General features: G+C 56.1%; 8 protein-coding genes across 8 annotated transcripts; 5 read left to right on the top strand and 3 right to left on the bottom strand.

Annotated features, from left to right (window-relative positions):
* Positions 1 to 1,933: 1,933 nt before the first annotated feature.
* SH3YL1 (SH3 domain-containing YSC84-like protein 1) lies at positions 1,934 to 4,176 on the top strand (the record flags this gene model as incomplete). Its single annotated transcript, XM_032022592.1, has 2 exons — positions 1,934 to 2,198; positions 2,276 to 4,176. The coding sequence occupies 2 exons, from the start codon at positions 1,934 to 1,936 to the stop codon at positions 4,174 to 4,176; spliced, it is 2,166 nt and encodes a 721-aa protein (XP_031880606.1).
* A 677-nt stretch (positions 4,177 to 4,853) lies between these two features.
* arp9 (SWI/SNF and RSC complexes subunit arp9) lies at positions 4,854 to 7,423 on the top strand (the record flags this gene model as incomplete). The annotated part of the gene is made up of 3 exons (XM_032022593.1): positions 4,854 to 5,490; positions 5,556 to 7,314; positions 7,378 to 7,423. 3 exons carry the CDS (start codon positions 4,854 to 4,856, stop codon positions 7,421 to 7,423), a joined length of 2,442 nt encoding a protein of 813 aa, XP_031880602.1.
* A 734-nt stretch (positions 7,424 to 8,157) lies between these two features.
* Positions 8,158 to 9,240, bottom strand: CGGC5_v003829 (uncharacterized protein; the record flags this gene model as incomplete). Its single annotated transcript, XM_066151194.1, has 3 exons — positions 8,158 to 8,461; positions 8,560 to 8,600; positions 8,656 to 9,240. 3 exons carry the CDS (start codon positions 9,238 to 9,240, stop codon positions 8,158 to 8,160), a joined length of 930 nt encoding a protein of 309 aa, XP_066009549.1.
* A 1,115-nt stretch (positions 9,241 to 10,355) lies between these two features.
* On the top strand, positions 10,356 to 10,795 carry CGGC5_v003828 (RutC family protein; the record flags this gene model as incomplete). The annotated part of the gene is made up of 2 exons (XM_032022595.1): positions 10,356 to 10,459; positions 10,510 to 10,795. The coding sequence occupies 2 exons, from the start codon at positions 10,356 to 10,358 to the stop codon at positions 10,793 to 10,795; spliced, it is 390 nt and encodes a 129-aa protein (XP_031880604.1).
* Positions 10,796 to 11,302: 507 nt separating this feature from the next.
* Positions 11,303 to 12,347, bottom strand: CGGC5_v003827 (UPF0394 membrane protein; the record flags this gene model as incomplete). Its single annotated transcript, XM_032022596.1, has 2 exons — positions 11,303 to 12,149; positions 12,205 to 12,347. 2 exons carry the CDS (start codon positions 12,345 to 12,347, stop codon positions 11,303 to 11,305), a joined length of 990 nt encoding a protein of 329 aa, XP_031880603.1.
* Positions 12,348 to 13,604: 1,257 nt separating this feature from the next.
* Positions 13,605 to 16,193, top strand: CGGC5_v003826 (putative metallo-hydrolase; the record flags this gene model as incomplete). The annotated part of the gene is made up of 4 exons (XM_032022597.2): positions 13,605 to 14,091; positions 14,142 to 14,544; positions 14,980 to 15,105; positions 15,161 to 16,193. 4 exons carry the CDS (start codon positions 13,605 to 13,607, stop codon positions 16,191 to 16,193), a joined length of 2,049 nt encoding a protein of 682 aa, XP_031880600.2.
* Positions 16,194 to 16,957: 764 nt separating this feature from the next.
* On the top strand, positions 16,958 to 17,761 carry CGGC5_v003825 (uncharacterized protein; the record flags this gene model as incomplete). Its single annotated transcript, XM_032022600.1, has 1 exon — positions 16,958 to 17,761. One exon carries the CDS (start codon positions 16,958 to 16,960, stop codon positions 17,759 to 17,761), a length of 804 nt encoding a protein of 267 aa, XP_031880492.1.
* Positions 17,762 to 18,237: 476 nt separating this feature from the next.
* KRR1 (KRR1 small subunit processome component) lies at positions 18,238 to 19,271 on the bottom strand (the record flags this gene model as incomplete). Its single annotated transcript, XM_032022601.1, has 2 exons — positions 18,238 to 18,955; positions 19,018 to 19,271. The coding sequence occupies 2 exons, from the start codon at positions 19,269 to 19,271 to the stop codon at positions 18,238 to 18,240; spliced, it is 972 nt and encodes a 323-aa protein (XP_031880518.1).
* Positions 19,272 to 20,760: the final 1,489 nt, after the last annotated feature.

Genomic DNA, 20,760 nt, shown 5'->3' with positions numbered 1-20,760 from the left:
CCCACCACTGCAGCAGCAGCAGCAGCAGCAGCAGCAGCATCATCTTGTTAGTCAATCTAGTGACAGTTACGCCCCCCGAATGCGACGGGACGGGACTGGACTTGTTCTCGCACAGGCACCACTGTAGGCGTCCCTCAAGCTTTCAAGCTACTGCGTATGTTGATACCTTGTCTTGACACCACCAATGCATGCGCTTCCGTCGGTCCTGTTGCAGTGGGGTTTCGCCGTGAGGTCAAGCTGCATGAGAGGCGCCAACGTGTGGACTGTGGAGGAAGTTGGTGATGGCCTGCGAGTCGCAAACCGGTACGTGTGTTGGTGGCTCTCTGGATTCTCATTCGATTTACACGTGTAGAGAGAGACCTGGATAGGCTGGTGATGGTATCCGCAACTCAGCTGGGAGAGTTTGGCACCGCCCCAGATTTACGTACCTCGGGACGCCAGAAGAGGCCATGGGCCAGCCTCAATCGGGCCAGGCTTCTCGATTTCGCACTCGGCCTTGCCTGATTTGAAGCCGCCGCCTCCGGCTCGCAAAAACGTGGATAGCGCCAGCAAAGGTGGACTGGGACTGGATTGTTGAAGTGTCTCTGAAAAAGACTGGTACATACACTACACAAATACTTGAAGATCACGTCGTTTTGCCCCCCGGTGTTCCTGACCCTAGTCTCACATTTTCTTTTCTTCTTCTTCTTCTTCTTCTCCTCTTGCTCAGGTACAAAGGCATCTTTCAAAAAACTGCTGAACCGGCCGGACTCACCTTATTGTTACCCTAGGTACCTTACCGGGCACCTTACCGGCTGTTTAAGTGCAAGCGTCGGCAAGAGCCTTGCCCTGCGCCTGCCTGATTATCTGCCTGCCCTGCCCTGCCTGCTACCTAACGCACCTACCTAGCTTACTCCGTACCTACCTCTAGTATGGGATTGGCATAGGATTGCCGTTCACCTTGCTTTCACCCTCAACACGCCTCACTCAGTCAATCCCGTGGCTCCCGACTTTGGAACTTAGACACGCCTAGCCCCAGTCTTGCCAGCAACAAATATTTGCCAACACCACGAGAGGAAGGAAGAAAGAAAACACCACCACTGCCGACCGAATTCCCTCGCTCTCACGCCGTTGCTCACTTCTCCCCAACTGGCTCTTCGTCGGCCCTCTCTCTGGCCTGCTGCTGGCACCAAGTAGGTAGCTACGCAGTACTTAACTGGCACCCGGCCTATCCCACCTGGGCCTGGTCCATCTGAATTCTGGTCCGGCGCCGTCAACGAGCCAGGGGACAGGGATCGGCCCTCTCCTCACATCCTCGTCGCCCACGTCACCTGCGCGCAACCACCACCCCCAAGACCCAGGACCTTTCCTTCTCTTCCCTCCCTTGTTCGCCCACACGCCCCCCAGGAGAACGACCCAAGACCCGACGACCGACCCAGGCAAGAACCCAAGCCCACACCCACACCCACTGACTCCCCGCTTGGCCCATACACCCTTCCCGCTGCCTGCACAACCTGACGCTACGCTGCTTTTTGCGTGGTGATCCGTGAGCCCTGCCACCGTCTTGTACTTGCTGCAGCGCTGCACCTTGCTTGCTGGCGCACCTCACTTCAAAGTACTCAATTCCCAGTACCTCAGAGTGGAGGAGGCTGAGTTGACCCGGTGGACCTGAATGATCCTGTCTAACAAAGCCCAATTCGTCCCCCAAATTCTTGATCCAGCTCTTTCCTGCTTCTCTTCTTCAACACCTTCCCATACCGGCGGGATCCAGAGAGAAAGCAGGTCTTTTCTGCTAATAGGTGTTGGTGGTGAGAAAGCAACACCACAGAAGCGATCGACGAATGTCGCTGTCGTCGCTACCCCGTCTCCATCTGCGAACGGGGCTCAAAAGATATCACCAACGCCCTCGCCCATAATATCCGATTCAACCAAACCACGAACCGCACATCGGACCATGCAACGGGTCTCGAGCTTCCTCCCGTCTTGGGAGGCCAGGAGGAGGAGCAACGCCAGCACCACGAGCAACGCCCGAAGCAGCATCATCACGGCAAACAGCAAATCTCCCCTCGAGAAGGTTTTCCGCTGGTCCACCAAGCCCGCCCCTCTCACCACCACTGCTCTTGCCACGGCTGCCTCACGTATTGGTCGTGAGGCTTTCTGGCCAGCAACCCTCGATGCGGAGTGCGATCGTGCCGCCCGCATTTTGAAATCATTTTGCTGTAAGTGGCTTCATTTTACTGATCCCGCCTCGCTTGTTACATGGTGCACCCGTTCACTAACACCATTTCGCTTGCAGCCGACGGCTTCCTCGCGCCCCTGCACGATCAGCCCGACCGCTCATCGGCCCTCACTGAGCCCCAAACACCAATTCGAATTTTCAAGAAAATCCCTCCGAGGATTATCCAGAATGCTGCAGGCATCGCAATCTTCACTTGCATGCGATCGGGCCTGTGGATGACGGGGTCTGGCGGCTCAGGCATCCTGATCGCCCGCAAAGCTGACGGTACCTGGTCACCACCCTCCGGAATCGTGCTGCACACCCCGTCCCTGAGTTTCGTAATGGGCGTCGATATTTACGACTGCGTTCTTGTCATTAACAACATCGCTGCCCTCGAGCAGCTCATTACTCAACCTACTATTACGTTGGGCGAAGACATTGGTCTCACAACTGGCCCGTTAGTCGCACTGGAATCTACAGAGGTCGACCCGAAATGGAGGGAGCTGGACAACACCGTCTTGACGTACATGAAGGCAAGAGGACAGTCGCAAAACGTCAACTTGACGGGCTGCATCCTGAAGGAGCGTGGAAATGAGAACGAGAGGTTCTACGGGTGCAACGTGTCGAGCATGGACATTTGCGCCGGCAATGTGTCTAGGCACGTAGAAGAGACTCGTCCCATGTTCGAGGTCATCAAGGAAGCCGAAGGAAGAATCGACGCGGACCAGGTCATCCTCAGCAAACTCTCGGCTCTGCCCGCACCAGGAGACGCCATTCTTGAGACGCCCAGAGCCTCGCCCGCCTCGCCAAAGACCAAGATTGCTTTCGGAATACCCAACGCTGAGGACCCGGACCCCTTTGGTGTGCTGGCACTCGAGATGGCCGGACTGGAGATTCGCGAGGCCGGAACACACCAACGCCCGACAAGTCGTCAGTTCGAGTTCAACCCTACCCCGACCAGCCCTGCCTTCTCAAAGTTCAGCAGACAAAGTGTCGAAACGACAACGACAAGAAGCAATCGGGCCAGTCTCATGTCCACCAAAACGAACCGTACCAAGCTGTCGGAGGCCTTCACTCACACCAGCACGGCCATCACTACCCCCGACACCTCGCCAAGCCAGAGCCAGAGCCAAAGCGAAGACGGTGCTTCCATCCACAGCCTGCCTGCACTGAAGGAGCCCGAGGAGATTGATTACACCAAGATTGATTTCACACCCTTGCGGCAGATCAGCGGTAGCCACTCGATCGAGGGCACCATCATGACGGACAGCGACGATCACTTGCGTACCGACGTGAGCACCATGGATGATGCGGCGACCAAGGCATCTAGTGTATACACCAAGGACGACGCCAGCATCATCACCAAGCATGATGATGAGATCGAGGAGGAGGCGCAAGACGAGAACGAGGATGATGACGCCGACGACGAGGACGATGAGGACGACGAGGAAGAGGCGGTCATCTTCGAAGTGGCCGAGGTCCAGCCGGCTCGCATGGCTGCCCCGATTCACGCCAAGGGCTCCCTGGTCACGATTCCTAAGAGGATTCCGCCCCCCTTGCCTGCGAGAAGCCCTGCGAGAGGCTCCCGCGCGAGCAAGAGTGAGATGGGAGATGTGAGCCATCTTCACAGCCCACTTCAGTCTTCTTTCACCGCCTCTCCTCGCCAGTCCATTGATTCCAGCTCTATCAGAAGCGAGTCGTCGAGCAAGATCCCGTCCATCAAGGAGGTGCCTGCTGAGGATGGGTCGGATGCGGAGAAGGCGAGCAAGACCGATTCCATCATGACGGAGAAGCTGCAAGTGGATGAGTCGGCACTCCAGACCCCCACCGTCCAGGAACTGGACAAGGCCACACCTCTGGCCCCTGGGGCTTTCCCAGATGAGGAAACCGATTTTATGACCCCTTTGGGCAGCCCTTTGAAAGAAGTTTCCAGCATCGAGTCGAGGCATGTTGCCCCGAAGGCGGTTGATGTTGCATGATACCATTCACTTTCTTTTTGCTTTTTGCGTGGGACTAGGTGTGCCACCCAGGAACGTGGACACGCACGCTGTCTCATTTTCCTGCTTGAAATTTTCACTGCCAGGCGTTGGGGGAGATTTACAGCTGCAAATTCTGGGAGCAGAATACTCAGCAGTTACTTGCGATTGACGAACAACTTTACGACGGTTTTTACAGGCGTTTACGGATTCAAGGCTCAAAAAGGCCAGGCACCGGGAGGGTACAACAACACCACAAATGATGATTGGGTACACAGTTTGTACCATGGGGGAAACGGAACGGTTAACTGGATTGGGGGAGGAACTGTATACCTTAGAACCGGACGTCGGCCAAGCAGCCCCAGATGCTGCAGAGGGACATTACTTGGGCCACCGCGGGTTGACTGTGAGGGGCAACCCAACAAGATCACCCGGCAATGGTAGCCTAGCCTTACTACGTATTGCATAAAGATAATGTTCAATCATTCAGAACACTCCCCGTCCCATTTTTAAGCCGCACGATAACATGATAAGCTGCAGCTTGCTTGAGCGGAGCTGCTGCTCGATCTTAGAGCCCCAGATCTTTATGACTTTGTGACCGAAAGAAGACTCTGAGCTGCTTCCTTTGAACCATGACAGCCTCGGATTTTGTGAATCACCAAACTGCTATCATCAACATCATGATTGCTACTCTGGTGTCTATGCCTTGCTGTGTGTGCAAGAGCTGCACGGACCGGAAAAACATTGTAGCAAACATACTGTTTGCACGGACCACCCCAGCACTTTCTGGCTCCAACACCACCAGTGGCTTTACAGCTGGCGCCAGCAGCTGCACCAGCACCAGCATCAGCTCCCAAGAGGACTCTGCCAGATACGCGTTTCGATCGCGGCCCCAGACACTCGCGCAGGTTACGCCCACGAAGCCTCGAACTCGAGCCACCTACGACGACAATCCAGGCTCTGCCACGCCCTACGACACTCCAGCTCAATCCCGTGCCGCGACAACCCCTCGCGCCGGCAAGATGTCGACCCAGACGGGCAAGTTCCGCGAGGACCAGGTCCTCATCATCTGCCCCGGCAGCCAGACGACCATGGCCCAGCTGGGATGCGGCGAGCTGACCCCGCCTGTCCATCGCATGCCCACGCGCATGTTCAAGGACGAGGAGACGGGCGAATGGCGCCCTTTCCACACCTTCAAGCGCAAGAAGGCTGGCGCCAATGGCGCTCTCGCCATCGACGGGCCGCGTACCGATGAGGACGAGTACGAGTGGGTTGAAGACACAGACTCGAGCGAGGGCGCCATCTACCCTCTTCAAGGTACGTCGTGGTGGGCACGATTGCAACGCGAGAAGGTTTGCAATGCTAATTGAGTGGTTTCTCAGGCGGTCGCATTGCCAACATGGAGGCCTTCCTGGCCTTCCTCGACCATGTTCACAGCATGCTCACGACCACTTACCACAACACTCCCATCATGCTCATCGCCTCGCCCCAATGGACCCGCCCCGACAACGAGACGATTGCGCGCTACATATTCGAGAAGACGCGAACCCCGGCCTTGTGCATGATGCACAGCGGCATTGCCTCCCAGTACGGCGTCAAGTGGCCGAACGTGACTGTGGTGGACATTGGCTACGAGAAGGTCGACGTAAGTTGCATACACGACGGTCGCGTGGTCAGCTACGGCGAGCTGGGCGCCCCGAACCCTGAGCGCTTCATCTCCGGCGGTGAGATCTTTACGCGCAAGTTGGTCGAGAAGCTCAAGAGCAAGGACTTCACCTACGACATGGCTGAGCAGCTGAAGAAGAGCCACGTCTGCGAGGTTCTCCCATATGCGCCCAATAAAGCGAAGCTGATGGAGCTGCCAACTACTTCGACGGCAGGGGCTGCTGGGAGCGGGCCGTCTGCCGCGCCGGCTGCCGAGGCACCTCAGACCAGCGAGCCAGCGCGTCCCGTGGCTGCCGGTGACGAAGAGCCCGAGGAACCCAAGGGCGACGAGGGTGTTCTTGACGTAGCCAGCATCGTTACGGCGGGCAACGCGCGCGACTTTTTGGCCAAGAAGGAGAAGGAGAAGCAAGAGAAGGGCAAGGGTGGCAGAAAGGGCAAAGCTGCTCAGGAGGCAGAGGCTGCCAAGCCTGTCCGCTTGCCCAACTCGAAGCGCACGCACAACATGTTCCACTTTGAGGAGGTCATTCAAGAAGAGGTCCAGCCTCCCAAGAAGGAGGAGCCCAGGCCGGAGGCCAAGGAGGAGCCAAAGAAGGAGGAGTCCGGCAACCCCACTGAGTCCAAGGACGTGGAGATGACGGACAGCGCCGCCGAGCCCGCCGACGCGCCGGCTCCTGACGGCGAGTCGAAGCCGGCAGAGGCCACCCCTGCCGACCCTGCTGCGGCCGCCGAGACGAACGGAACGATTGCCCAGCCCGCCGCCGTCGTCCCTACCGAGACCCCTGCGGCCACCAACGGCGTGCCCGCCCCTCCCGAGAGACAGGCCAAGCGCGTGCGCCGCGACATCGAAGTCGGTCTGGAGCGGTTCACCTTTGCAGACCGTGGCGAGATTGACCGGATCGTCACGACCATCTACCGCACCGTCCAGAGCATCGACGACATGTACATCCGTCCCCTGTGCTGGGACAACATCATCTTCGTCGGCAACGGCGCCCGCCTCCGCGGCCTCAAGGACAACATCATGCAGACTCTGACGGCCCGCCACCTCATCTCGCCCAGCACGGCGACCATGTTCACCTCGGAGCTCCCCTCCAACATCGCGACGCCCACCGGCACCGGCGCCCAGACCCCCACCGGCTCCTTCACCGGCGCCTCTCACCAGCTGCCGCCCAACAGCTCCGGCGTCAACCCCCTGCTCCAGGCCGCAACCACGGCGTCGGCGCAGCACCAGGGCACCCCCGGCCCCGGCGAGGCTAACGGAACTCCCGGCGGCGCCCACCACTTCCACAGCCAGACGCCCACGAGCATCAAGCTGGCAGCGCTTCCCACGTATCTGGGCGAGTGGAACAAGAACGGCTTCGAGGAGGCCATGTTCCTCGGCGCGCAGGTCGCGGCTCGTATCGCCTTCTGCCAGCACAACCTGGATATGGCCGGCCTCGAGGCCCAGCGTCTGGCGAGCTTGAGCAGAATCGAGTACAAGTAAGTTTCTCTTCTCTTACTCTGACCGCGCATTCATATACTGATACCTTTTTTTTTTCACAGTGAGATGGGCCCCAAGGGCATCCGCACCCACTCGATGCTCAAGTAAGAGGGCAGCATGCTTCGTCATTGTTCTCTCGGTCATGGAAAGCCGGGCCAGCGCAGGCGTGGGGGATACTTGGGATGGTAAATGGTGAGAGAAGAAGAGAGACGAAAGTTTTGGCATCGACACGGGCATTTTTTGCTTGCCTTATACTGCTTGTCTTGTACCCGTTTCCAAAGGGATGGGTATGAGATGTCGGCTTTACCGCGTTCTGGAGTTTTACGGACACATCAAAAACCCGGTGGTGTGAAGGCGTGGGGGATTGTTACTTTTTTTTTCCTTTTCCTTGTTAATGAAGCTACCGTGGTAGACTTGGCCATTCGCGGGGATTTACATATTGCTTCTCTCCTTGATTGTATTCAGCAGGCAGCTTCCTCTCCGTCGGCCCCTCAAGGAGGGGCCTGGAAGGGTTGCGCGATGGACTCGAAGTTGTAGAAGGGGAGGGGGCGAGCCAGTGTTTCCACGATACTCCCAATGCATAGATCATTCAGAACCACATTCGAGTTGTGACCAAACCCACAGAGGGTGTTTTTATTTGCCAGTACCTATCATCATTTTACCGCTAGTTTGCGCTGCCAGTTTACTTGTTCATCATTCACGAGAGCTCCCGCTGATATCTCGTCATCTCCCAACTCCTCCACAATCGCTCTCCCAGCAACTATTAGCTCCCCATACCAGTTTTCTCATCTGCTCCCGTCATCCACTCATCATCTCAAAACATCAAAGCACCTGCGCATATCTCAAACATCCTGCTCCGACTTGCCAGCGGGGTTCCACTTGGCCTGGCAGGTAGGGCACTTGGTACCCCAGCCGCTGCTCTCGCGTGCGAATGTGGCGAAGCATCCGGTGTGGGCGTAGTGGCCGCAAGTACCGCAGCATACCGTCTCTAAGTCGCCGAACGCCTGGTAGCAGACGATGCAGTCTTTGCCCTCCTTGGACTTGGGAACGCCATCCTTGAAGGCGGGGTCGTTGTCGATCTCGGCCTGGGTAGGGCGGATCTTTGGGGCGCGAGCAAAGATCGTGGCGAGCTCGTCGTCGGAGATCCTTCTCTGAGGGAGGATCTCGGCAGGAGCGCGCAAGACGTGCGTAGGGACATCTAGAGCATGGTGAGCAGATGCTGGTGATGCTGAGATGCGTGGGACTCCCAGATGACATGCTTGCAGTTGCTTCGCGGGTTGAATTTCTTGCGAGATGTTAGTAGTTGCACTTCTATACTTTGATTGATGTAAACCACTTACGGCAGCGGAACAAGTGCACGACGTCTCATGCGCAATAGTGACGGTGTACATGTCGTCGCCGGCTCCACGGACAGCGAGCGAGAGCCGATTCGGGTTGCCCCACTCGTCGTTGGTGTACTGCTTGATGATGTACATGCGCTGGGTCATGGCCTTCTTGGTGGACATGATGTGTCTATGGTCGTTGACAGGGACGCCGTTGCGTTGCTTCTTCGTGCTCTTGGGGGTGGAGCTGGCGCCCTCGTCGGCGGGATCAAAGCCCTCGGCGACGGGGCGGACGTCGACTGTCTGGCCGTCGTAGTAGGTCTGCCAGTTCTGCAGGCGGTTGACGAGGACCTGCTTCCGGCCGTCGGTGGGGACGTTGCGCATCATGAGCTGCTCCTTGATGATGTCGACGGAGAGCTTAGACCAGTCAGTTCCATCTGGAAGGGGGCCAGTCTTGACGCCGTACGTGCCGCGACCGAACCGAGTGAGGCGAGGGATGTCGGCGGGATATTGGAGGGGCTTCTTGGGTGTCTTCTTTGGGGTCTTTTGGGAGCCCTCGAGGAGGGTCTCCGGATCGTCCATGTCCATGTGAGAAGACGACATAGTGGGGTGAAGTGAAGGTGGCTTCTGAGATCCCGCTGCAGGCAGGATTGTGCAAGTGTCGGGGACGGAAGAGGTAGGGTCAATGGCTCGGATTGTCGCGAAAGCCAGGGGTGACTTATGTACACGACTGTTCAAGGTTTTCCGTAATGTGTTGATGTGAAAGTGGGAAAGCATAGATTGGGAAGGTGAGATGGGGGTGAAATATTTGAGCAGCCCGGCAGGAGCAGGCTTCCTTGGTGGCCGCCCTTTCATTCTGGAAGGTGCGGCGAACCCAGCCGGTGGTCTTGCCAAAAAGGCAGACATGTTTGACCAGTTTCACTTTTTGCAATCTTTTAACGGAGCAACGATCCCAAAGATGTTCCAAGCAATTGATTTCAGCAGAACGTCGTTGCAAGCGCCAAGGTGAAGTTATTCCCATTCAGAACGCACGTATCAACCCCGCGCCTCATATCTTGATTTGTGCCATTTTCATCGACGAACTCAAAGTATTCTTCCATCTCATCTGAATTCGGTGGCCACTAAAGGCTATAGCGAATGGGATTTACCGCAGTACCTAGAACTGTCGTCAATTGGTTCTCGGTGAGCGCCGGAGCCATCGGTGTAAGGAGTCCCTCGTTGGCAGGGGTCCCACGTGGCGCTGATGTTTCCCAGAGACCGTGGAAAGACAGGTGCGGGGGTCCGTTTGACACTCCCATCTTCGCTTTTGACTTTCGCGCAGGTCGTAGCTGACCATAATGGGCCATGTACTTCTTTGCTATCTTTCCACGACGCCTCCGTTTGAAACGATTGACTCACCGAGGAAAAGAAAATTCCGGTCCTGCGTTGGTGTCTGCTGCTTTTCGGCAGCTGAAGCCTTTGTCCCAATCTGGCATGTCAGGGTCGTGAAATGGGGTCCTGATTGGCTTCACCTAGCTACCCTGTCTAATTCTCTGCATCCCCCTGTAAATCAAGTGACTCAACAGCAGCGGAAGCCCGCTTGACCTCGTCCCCTCTCTTCCACCATTCCCTCTACGGCGTAGTGTCAAAGTATTCAAGAACCTAGACTTCGGCCAACCTCTTCATCCCACGCTCATTGCCCAATACCCTTCTCTCACCCGTCCTCATCCTATCCCACAATGACCAGACGAAACATCAGTTCGGGCTCGGCCTTTGAGGCACAAATCGGCTACTCCCGCGCCGTAGTGTCGGGCGACCTCATCTTTGTGTCCGGGACGACGGGGTACGTTGCCCGTTTGAGAATTTGCGACAGGGAACTTGACAATGAGACAGGTACAACTATGAGACTGGAGTCATCTCGCCCAACATCGTCGAGCAAACCGAGCAAACAATGGAGAACATCGCTGCTGCTCTCGCTGCGGCCGGCGCGGAGATGAAGGACGTTGTCCGCGTACATTACATCTTGCCCGACCGCAACGACTTTCAGATGACTTGGCCTATTCTGCAGAAGTGGTTCGCCGATGTGCGCCCGGCTGCCACCATGATTCAAGCCGGTCTGATGGAGGAAGCCATGAGGATTGAGATTGAAGTCACGGCCAAGAAGGAGTCGGCAGCTTGAACTGAGCCAGTGTGAACAGCCTGAAAGAAGCCTGCCATGTACATACGGCTCAGCTCTTCTGCTGGTAAGAATGCGCGTGTAGTCGAACCCAAACGCTAGGGACTTTGTACTATAGAACGAAGACAGACAGCTTTAGCATCGGCCACACCACCGTCCATGTGTCAAACGTGCAGCAGTCAGCCATGGGGAGGACATTATAGCCTCACTTAGAATGCCGGTTCTTGTCTTGGACTCTTCAGATGAAGTTGAGACGGGAACTGGACAGCTGGTCGGCGACCATACAAAGTCCCGACTCTTCCGGTGACTACGGTTGGCTAGGGCCACGACTAGTTTCTATGGTCGCCGACCTCCCAACATGACGTCCACCTTGGGTTTCCCGCATACCACTGCAGAACCCCGGATTTGTACGACCTGGGCCACACAGAAGTGGCTGAGACACGGGTAAATGTTTCAGGAGATTTCGCTATGGGTGCCGCTATGCAAAAAGAACGATAACTACAGATGTATCTAGTGGAAATATGAGGCAACCAGGGCTCCCGCGCCAAACATGGACATGATGGTGACAAAACTGGCCGTAGAAAAAATAGACACGCCACTGAGACCGTGTCCGGATGTGCAGCCTCCCGCTATTCTGGATCCGAGGCCAATCAGGAATCCGCCTGCTGCAGCGAGCTCCGGCGACACGGCCGTATCCGCGGCGCCGAGCGCAAACGCCGGGTACGCGTTTGCGAGGGCCCAGGCACCCGCGGCCAGACCGGCTGAGAAGAGAATATTGCTGTACGAAGCCGGCTTGCCCTTCTCACCGCCGCCCTGGACAACCCACCAGAAGTATCTGCCAATCTCGTCGTAGGATGTTGACACGCCCAGCATGGACTTGCGTGTCAACAGGGAGAAGAGTTGGGCGAGACCGATGAAGAGGCCGCCAATGGTGGGCGCAACGACGGCATAGGGGCTAGCCGGGGTGTACTTCATCGTAGCATAGATGACGCCGGCGAACACGGCCTCGATGCCGATGAAGGAGGCTGCCCTGCTAATACCAGCGCGCTCATAGACGGTGAGCTTCGGGTTCTCAGGGGCGGCTTTGACGGCGTTGGACGTAATGGCCTTTTGGAGAAAGCCGGTCCATGCGATGCCCGCCGAGACGGCGCCAGCGAGCACGTAGATGCCAGACTGTGTGCCCACCGCGATCTGGGCCAGGACGGTGCCCGGGCAGGAGCCAGAGAGGGCCATGCCGGCGCCGAGGATTGAGCCACCGAGGATGTTGCCGTCGTACTCGGAGAAGAGGCCCAGACGAGAGGGGCTGCGGGGTTTAGGGCGGACGTAGCCGAGCTTGTCCAGAGTGACAACAATAAGTCTGGTCAACGGCGTCAGCGACGTGTTCATGCACGAGGGAAGGAAGCGCGGCATACGTGCTACTGGCGGCCGCGGCGAGAAACGCTTGGATCATGTGCCAGTTCTCCAGCTTGAGCTGAGCAATAATGACGGAGGGCTGATATACGCCCGCTCCCACCAGAGCGGCACCGAAGGCGGCGCCTGACAAGACGGTCGCCATGGTTATGGTTGGTCGCGGGTTTACTGAGATGAACCGGGTTGGTGCGAAGCAGCGCAGGACTTTATATGAGTGGTTGCCGAAACGAGTGAAAAACCTGATGATGCGTGGAGAGAGTCTATCTCCAAACGCCAAATCTCGTTAGGCTTGTCGGATGAACTTATACGGTTTGTAAAACGTGTAAAACGAGAACGAGACTGCAGTCAGGGGAAAAGGCCGCCGGACGGAGGGTGTCTCCGTTGATTACAGAATCAAGCCCGAGAGGCCATGAGCGTCGGGGACTTGGAAGAAAGTAATGGGTTATTAATGGCCTAAAATTATGGTGGTTTCGGTAGCGGGGCTCCATTTATTAAACCCCGTCGTCGCAAACGCCGCGCTTCCCCTCTGACCTAGGTGAGCTCCCGCCCCAGCAGAGGGGTCCCTGCCAATGGGGCGACTCTGTCGGCAGTGTTGCCGTCCGCATCTGCGTCGTGGTAGACCGGGTTCCTACACGTCGGCCGTTGGTTCGGCTCATTGTGGACGTAGTCCTAGATTCGAGAGATGGGTGGCGTTGAGTTAGTCTTGACTCGGCGTCCATTGCGCCTTCTTCTCCCCCGCTAACGACATGGCGCTAGATGATTCCAAAAAAACAATGCTCTGGACGAGGGAGCGCTGCTTCAGAAACTCGGGAAGGCCTGTTCTCGCAGGAAAGCCATGCGACAACTACAATGGGAGATGGGCATCGCGATGTGGAACAATTAAACAGCCAAGAAGATAACGATGCATCAGTGTGGGAGGTCGGCATTCACCAACCAGAAGCCGGATAGCGAAACTTGATTGGTGGACCAGAGTCTCAAGGGGATCAATAAGGTTGCATCAATGGGCAGCGCTCCCGCACTGGGGTGTACCTTGATAAGTATGCTTCCTCAGAGTTGAAAGTCCCCGAGACCTGGGGCACCGGTGACCGTTTCCACTCCAGGTCGCCGACGTCGGGAAACACTCCGGGGGCACGGGCGTCGCCGGAGAGTGGGTCCCGTTCACCGGGATGCTGCCTCCAAGCACGCGCTTTTGCGGGGGCTTGCTCGGTGACCACGGCGTCAACGGTCGGAGGAAGATGGCGTTGATAGACGGCGAGGCTTATGGGATATGTTTCGACCTGTCGATATAAGACTCGGTTGAGAGGCCGCCTCGATTAAGACTTTGCGACGCACTCCTGCGCAATACCGAATGAACCGCATCCAAGTCCTAACAAGACATATCCATCCACAGAGTTACCCGAAAATGGCTCCAGAACCAGTTACCCATGAAATCTTTGAGCCGGTGACGGGTACATGGCAGTACATCGTCGCTGATCCCTCCACCAAGGCAGCTGTCATCATCGATTCCGTTCTGGACTTCGACCCCGCCAAAAGCGCAATCTCCACAAAGACCGCCGACGACCTGCTTGAAGTCATTCGCGAAAAGGGCTACAAGGTCGGCATGATTCTCGAGACGCATGTCCACGCCGATCACCTGACAGCGGCCAAGTACCTGCAGTCCCGGCTGCGGGAGGCGCAAGACGGCGCAGCGCCCGAGATCTGCATTGGCTGGCGGATCGGAGAAGTGCAAGAGAGATTCGCAAACAAGTACGGCATCGCTGAGGAGGAGTATGTCCATGCCTTTGACCGGCTATTCGACCAAGACGAGGTCTTCAGTATCGGCGGATTAAAGGCAAAGGCCATCCATTTGCCAGGTCATACTCCCGACCACATGGGGTACATGGTCGGAGGTAAGCTCCCAAAAGCAGAAGTTTGAAACGAGCACTAACACGCCGCAAAGCCAACGTCTTCGCGGGCGACTCGCTCTTCAACCACGACGTCGGTTCCGCCCGCTGCGATTTCCCCGGCGGCAATGCTAGAGACCTCTTTGCTTCGGTGCGGAAGCTGCTTGACTTGCCTGAAGACACCAAAGTATGGACAGGCCATGATTACCCACCAGAGGGCCGGGGCCCCGTAGCGGCGACCGCAGTTGGTAAGCAAAAGACCGACAACAAGCATCTCGGCAACGGAGTCAAGGAGGAGGAATTCGTCAAGTGGCGCGAAGGGAGGGACTCGGGGCTCGGCGAGCCCAGACTGATGCACTGGGCTCTACAGATCAACATCAGGGCTGGCGACATGCCCAAACCAACCCAGAGCGGCGACCGGTTGCTGCATGTGCCTGTCAAGATGCAGGGCGTGAATTGGTGATTTTGAAACTTGGGCAGTGTGATGCCACTTTGTCTTGAATTTACATCCGTATGTGTATGTTAGCGCGTCTTCGAGAATTGTAAACGATACCAATGCAGAAGACGTCGCATTTTGCGAATTGTCATTTGTGAATTCCGGTTGGTTGACGACATGGAAGCCGACGATGGGCTTCAGCGAAGATCAATTCAGGTGGCCCATGCGCTGGGGCTTCTCTTAGCGCTCAACCCCCCAAAATGCCGAGGTTCCTCACGGCCGTCAGCGTCATTCAATGCGGGGGCCGGTCCCCCGGCTGTGTGGAGGTTGAGCCGGGGAACGTCCATCTCCCCCACGCAATTGCACCGTCTCCGCCGGGATTGGGATACACGGCATTAATAATCATCACCGAACGTGCAACTTCATAAAAACGCAATCTCGTCATTCTCACCTACCAGTGGACCGAACGGTACCAAATACACGCAGCAGAAGACTAAGAAGACTTATACTCAAAAGACTATCACGATGCCGTATTCCATCACGGTCAAACAGATCGAGGGAAAGCCCGGGAAGGTTTACTACCCGTAAGATACATTTCATCTGCTGGACGATCTCATGATGGCTTACCCAAAAATACAGTCTGCAACTCAATGAAGCCCCAAAACCCTCCCCAGGCCCTAAGCAGGTCTTGGTGAAGCTCACTGCGGCGGCACTTAACCACCGTGACCTTTTCATCCGGCGCCATCTTTACCCCGGCATCTCATTCGACCACCCACTACTTGCAGACGGCTACGGCTTTGTTGTCGAGGTTGGCGAGGGTGCCAGCAAGGACCTCCTGAACAAGCCCGTCGTCATCACCCCAAGCCGCGGCTGGGCCTCGAGTCCCGATGGCCCCGAGGACGCTCGCAAGTTCAGTGTGATCGGTGCAACCAAACTGTACCCTGACGGCACCGCACAGGAGTATCTTGCTCTCCCCGAAGCCGAAGTCGAGCTGGCACCGGAGCACTTGACGCCAGCCGAGGGAGCCGCATTACCCCTTGTCGGCCTCACCGGCTGGCGTGCGTTGGTCACGAAGAGTGGCAACGCTGAGAAGGGCAGAAACATTCTCGTCACGGGCATTGGCGGCGGCGTGGCGCTCCAAGTTTTGCAGTTTGGCGTGGCGCTCGGCTGCAATGTCTATGTCACCTCGGGTGAAGAGGCGAAGATCGAGAGGGCCAAGAAGATGGGCGCGGCCGGCGGTGTAAATTACAAGGAGGACGGCTGGGAGAAGAAGCTCCAAGGCCAGCTTCCCAGGTCACGCCCTTACCTCGATGCCGTCATCGATGGTGCCGGGGGAGACATTGTGGGCAAGGCCGTGAGGCTGCTCAAGCCCGGCGGTGTCATCAGCCAGTATGGCATGACCGTGTCGCCGCAGATGGACTGGTTGATGCAAGCGGTGTTGAAGAACGTGGAGCTCAAGGGCACGACAATGGGCTCGCGAGATGAATTCAGGGATATGGTTGCCTTTGTCAGAGAAAAGAAGATTCGGCCAATTGTCAGCCGCACGGTCAAGGGACTGACGAATCTTGAGGGTATTGACAGTTTGTTCAAGGACATGGAGGCTGGCAAGCAGTTTGGTAAGCTGGTCGTTGAGTTTAACGATTCTACGGCGGCGTCGCCATCCAAGTTGTAGATGAGTTCGCAGAAATTGTAATTCGAGCGCATGCCAGCTTCTTGTGTTTGCTATCCACGTATCACCTGCCGGTGTTGTCCTTGTCCCACAGTGAGAAAACATCACAGATGGCGCTGTTATTCCAGAGTTATGTGACAAGCAATTTATGAGTGCTCTTATGATGTCTACTAGACTCCGGGTTGTGGAGGGCCTTATCATTATTTGTTGTTATGTTCCTACTTGGCTCTTCTGAATAAGGTAATCCAAGTACACCGTGTCTGGGAAGGAACACTGAGGAGGTCCTTCCCAGTTCAACTCATAAGGTAGTGTATTAAAACAGCGAACTACGACAGCAACTGTCAAAGCTTCCTCCTGAATGTCAACATACAGCACCTAGACGACGTAGCCAGATGGATGGTCACCCACGAAGTCCTACAGAACTGCAAGGGCCACCTCATCTTTGTATGGATTTTTTCTCTTGTACTTTCTGATCTGCTGGACATCAGCCAGAGAACCGTCACTCTCACTTTCAACATTGAATTTTGTTCACTGTGCTGGCTCCTTCCTTGGGCTTGATGTACATCTCGCTTAGAGGGCCCTCCCACTTCACCTCTGGTCTCTTGTTCCTTACGTCCTTTTTTTCGCCCACCCTACCTACCTCACATCTTTTTTTCTTTTTTCTTTTCCCACCTCACCTCTCCCACAGATTTTCTCCAAACACTACTCCCCCAAAGAATCACAACCACTGTCAGCTGCACGACTCCCACACCATCCTTCCCTTCAAGATGCGGCACAGAGCCTTCCTTGCCATCTCAGCTGTGGCCCTCATGCTTTTCATGGCTGTGAGTGCCGTTGCTATTGATGCCACTGTTGCCATCACCAACAACGGCAACTTCGAGCACGGCAACAACAACAACAACCTCAAGCAATCCGTTGCTCCTGCCCATATCAACACCCAGCGTGCCTATGACTACACCGACAAGTCCACTTCTTCCATCAAGTCCGCCCCTGCTGTCAACTTGGGCAAGGTTCCTTCCCAGCTTACTCTCGGTCCCCACCTCGCTCCTGCCACCTTCCACCATGAGAACCCTTTCAACATCACTGAGGAGGAGGCCATCAAGCGCGGCATCAAGCTGATCCCCATCGACCCTGAGCACTGGAACGCCCTCCTGACCGCCTCCAACCTCAACAACGCCACCAGCAGCCCCGACATCTCCGAACTTCGCCGCCGCGAGGTCGATCCTCCCGACCCAACCGACTGGTGTACTCCGAACAAAGACCCCAGCCAGTGCATGTTCGGCGCCTGGTGCCACGAGATGAGCAACAGAGATGTCCCCAACCGCGCCTGGGTCTTCTACAACGATTGCGAGCTTACCGGCGACCTCCACCCTTGGACTTGGGGCGTGTGGCACGACATCTTCTCCGGCCTTCGCTGGGTCACCGTCTTCTTCATCAACCAGATGCGCTACCCGACGCTCAAGTACGCCGGCCGCGAGTGGGGCAGCTGGGACGACGGTTGGGAGCTCTACTACCCTTACGGAACGATGGGAATGTACTACTACCGTCGCTACTTTGACTGCTCGGGTTGAAAGTCGCAGACGGGACTGATACGCTGACGGAAAGAATGCGTCGAGAGAGAATGTGCTCCATGGACCAAGCGCCGTTAGGCATTGACAGCGTCCTGGACCGGGAAGAATCAAGATCCGAGATGTGCAGAGAGAATTTGCTTGGACAAGGGATTTCGTTGGAAGCCGAAGTCATCGTGGTTCTCTAGGGTAGCTTGGTCAACTTTATTCTCAAGTCAACTTCATTACATACACACACACCCCGCTAGTGCTCCCATCGTGACATTGCATGCTCTGATGTACAGCTATTGACCTGATGCATCTCCAGCAATCTACCACTGCTAACGTGAGAAAGCTCTTGAAATCTTGAATGGAAGGGTATCTTGGGCGAGCTACCATCTCACCAATGTGCGCGGCGACCCCTTTTCTGCGGAGATGCAACAGGCGTCCACCACTCCAATCTACATGATAATCTCCACCACGCTCAACACCGCCGCCTCTCACTCGTCGTCCTCGTTCTTCTTTCTCTTCTTCCTCTTGTGGCCCAACTCTTCGGGCGGGACGAAATCCTTTTCCCTCTCGCGCAGCTTCTCCTCCTTCTTCTGCTTCTGCTGCTCGATCCTCTCGGCCTGGGCGGCCTTGGCCTTGGCCTCCTTGCCGAGGAAGTACTCTCCCGTCTCGATCTGCTTGTCGACCTTGCTCTTCTCGGGCGCCGGCGGGAAGGGCGTGTACGTCTTCTTGGCCTTGTCGGTGACCTTGAGCGGCACGCGTCTCTTGCTGAGCGTCTTCTTCTTGAAGTTGGGCAGGAAGCGGTCCCAGCTCTCGCTCGCAAGCTCCGGGTCCTTTGCGAGCTCGCGCTTGATCATGAGCTCCTTGATGTGGTAGATGGGGTGGATGTTGTTCATGCAGTCCTCGACGACGCGGCGGACCTCCTTCAGGCCCTTGTAGGGTCCCATGACCGAGACGGTGCTGCCCTGCACGAGGATGTAGGTCTGGGTGAGCAGCTCCAGGGCCTTGAGCGTCGAGCCGTTGGGGCCGAGGATGCGCTGGCGGCGCTTGACGTAGCGCTCCTTGTTGCGCACGAGACTGCGGATCTTGATGACGTCGCAGGCGACGCCGTCGTCGAGAATCTTGATGGCCTGGGGCGCGGGGACGCTTCGAGCGAGGAGCTTGATGAGGTCGCGGGCGTTTAGGATGGCGGCGGGATCGAATGTTTTTCTTGTCTCGTGTTAGTGGACTTGGCCGTAAGGGTTGTGCCAGAGGACGAGGCAGTCTCTTACCTTGTCGTCTTGACGGTCATAGAACCTTCAATCAAGTCGAGCGAGCAGGCAATGCCGTGCTTCTCGAGAGACTTGGTGACGAGAGGCCATGCCTCCTTCAGATAGACTTCGCGGTACTTGGGGAAAACAATCGCAAAGGACGACTCCTCGGCGAAAGTGCCGCCAGCATTGTCGGCAGGAGTGAAAGGGTCGACCTTCCACTTGTCGATATCGTCCGTATCCCACGGCTTGTCCTTCTTATATGTGGAGGGCATCTTGGCGGATGTCGTGTGTGATTGATTGAGGATGAATGCTGCGCCTGTCCGTTTCGAAAAAATGCGGCGGCAGTACAAGCCATCGAAAAAAAAAAAAAGATTCTTATCGATAAAAAGCATAAAAGCGGGGCACTTACAGTCAGCGGGAGCACCGTCCGTGGTGGGCTCACCGAAGCCACCCAAGGTCCACCTAGGTACTAAGAGTCAGGTTCGAATCATGTTGCCAACTGACATAATGTGTCCATGCTGTTTCTCTAAAGCCTCTTCTCTGATTGAATTGCTAAGGTTGACCTACTGAGGGAGTGGCTTTGTCTCGGAGAAGTTACAATTGTCTTCAGTGACTTCCTTGTTTTCTTCTTTCGTGTCATCTTTCATGATGACTTCCAGCGAACATGTCTTTTGAGTTCAGGCCAAGACGACACCAATTACCTTGTATCTTCTAAATAATAACGAAATGGCAGGTATCAGCTAATTTGACTCCTGCCGCCATCATCGACCATCCCGTATTGAAGTCTGTGGACACATGCAATGAAGGTCCCCTCTCAACAATTGCATCAAAGCTCACCCCAGATACCGAAAGCCGGTCTCCGAGCATGATAGCCAAACATCGTGATCACCTACATCCACCATTGGTCAAGTCTAGAGCTCCTTGAACGTCTTCGGCATTATCGGTGATCAGATAACGGCACTGGTTCTCCCACACAGCAGGGGCGTTGATATGCCCCTATTACGTTGACAAAACCTCAACTTGACCCATCTCAATCTGCACAATAAGGCTGAGGGGCACTCCACCGAGAGTGCGGCATCCGGTCCAATCATTGTGCATCTTCTGCCAGTCCCCGGACTGCAACTAAGCAGAGAAGCGTGATAGGCCAAGCTGTCGCGCAGGGAGTAATTTGCCTTGCTCTCGTTAAGGGGACGAAATGGTAACACACCACCGCGGTGCCTGACTTTTCAAACACACTTCCAAGAACCAAAGCGGTTACTTAATGTCTCAGACCTGGTTGTCAGAGCTTCACCGAATTGCTTCCCCGCCAAATTGAACTACTTTCGCAGGTACAACCCACTGTGCGATCGATCGACGCGCTCTCGACTTCTGAGTCGCTATCCGGACCGTGCTCACCTGCAGCAACTAATTTTTTTTTTCTCCCCTTCCTTGCTTTCACGCATCACTGTCCCGCCTGAGCTGCGCGCGAACCTCCACGTCTCCTGCAACATCGAATTCGGCGCAGGCTTACCTCGACACATCAGACGAGACTCTCACAGGCCAACACGTGGTTCTCTTTGCTGAGAAATTTTCAACTCCACGCGCAAGAAGACGATCTCGACATCGCGCAGCCTCGATACCTCCTTCTCCACACACGAACGCGATCATCCCAGCAATCGTAAGGCCGACGCCTGCTCTTGCGCCTACATCGACGTCCATCTCACAGACCGACTCAACCTCGCGAATCGGTCTTTTCATCTCGCGATATCGGTCTGCTTTCAC

This window comes from Colletotrichum fructicola, assembly GCF_000319635.2.
Source record: "Colletotrichum fructicola Nara gc5 chromosome Unknown KSG_Nara_v1_contig02, whole genome shotgun sequence".
Lineage (NCBI taxonomy): Eukaryota > Fungi > Ascomycota > Sordariomycetes > Glomerellales > Glomerellaceae > Colletotrichum > Colletotrichum fructicola.
The sequence above is the reverse complement of the archived record's forward strand: the minus strand, read 5'-3'. Positions and strand labels throughout refer to the sequence as shown.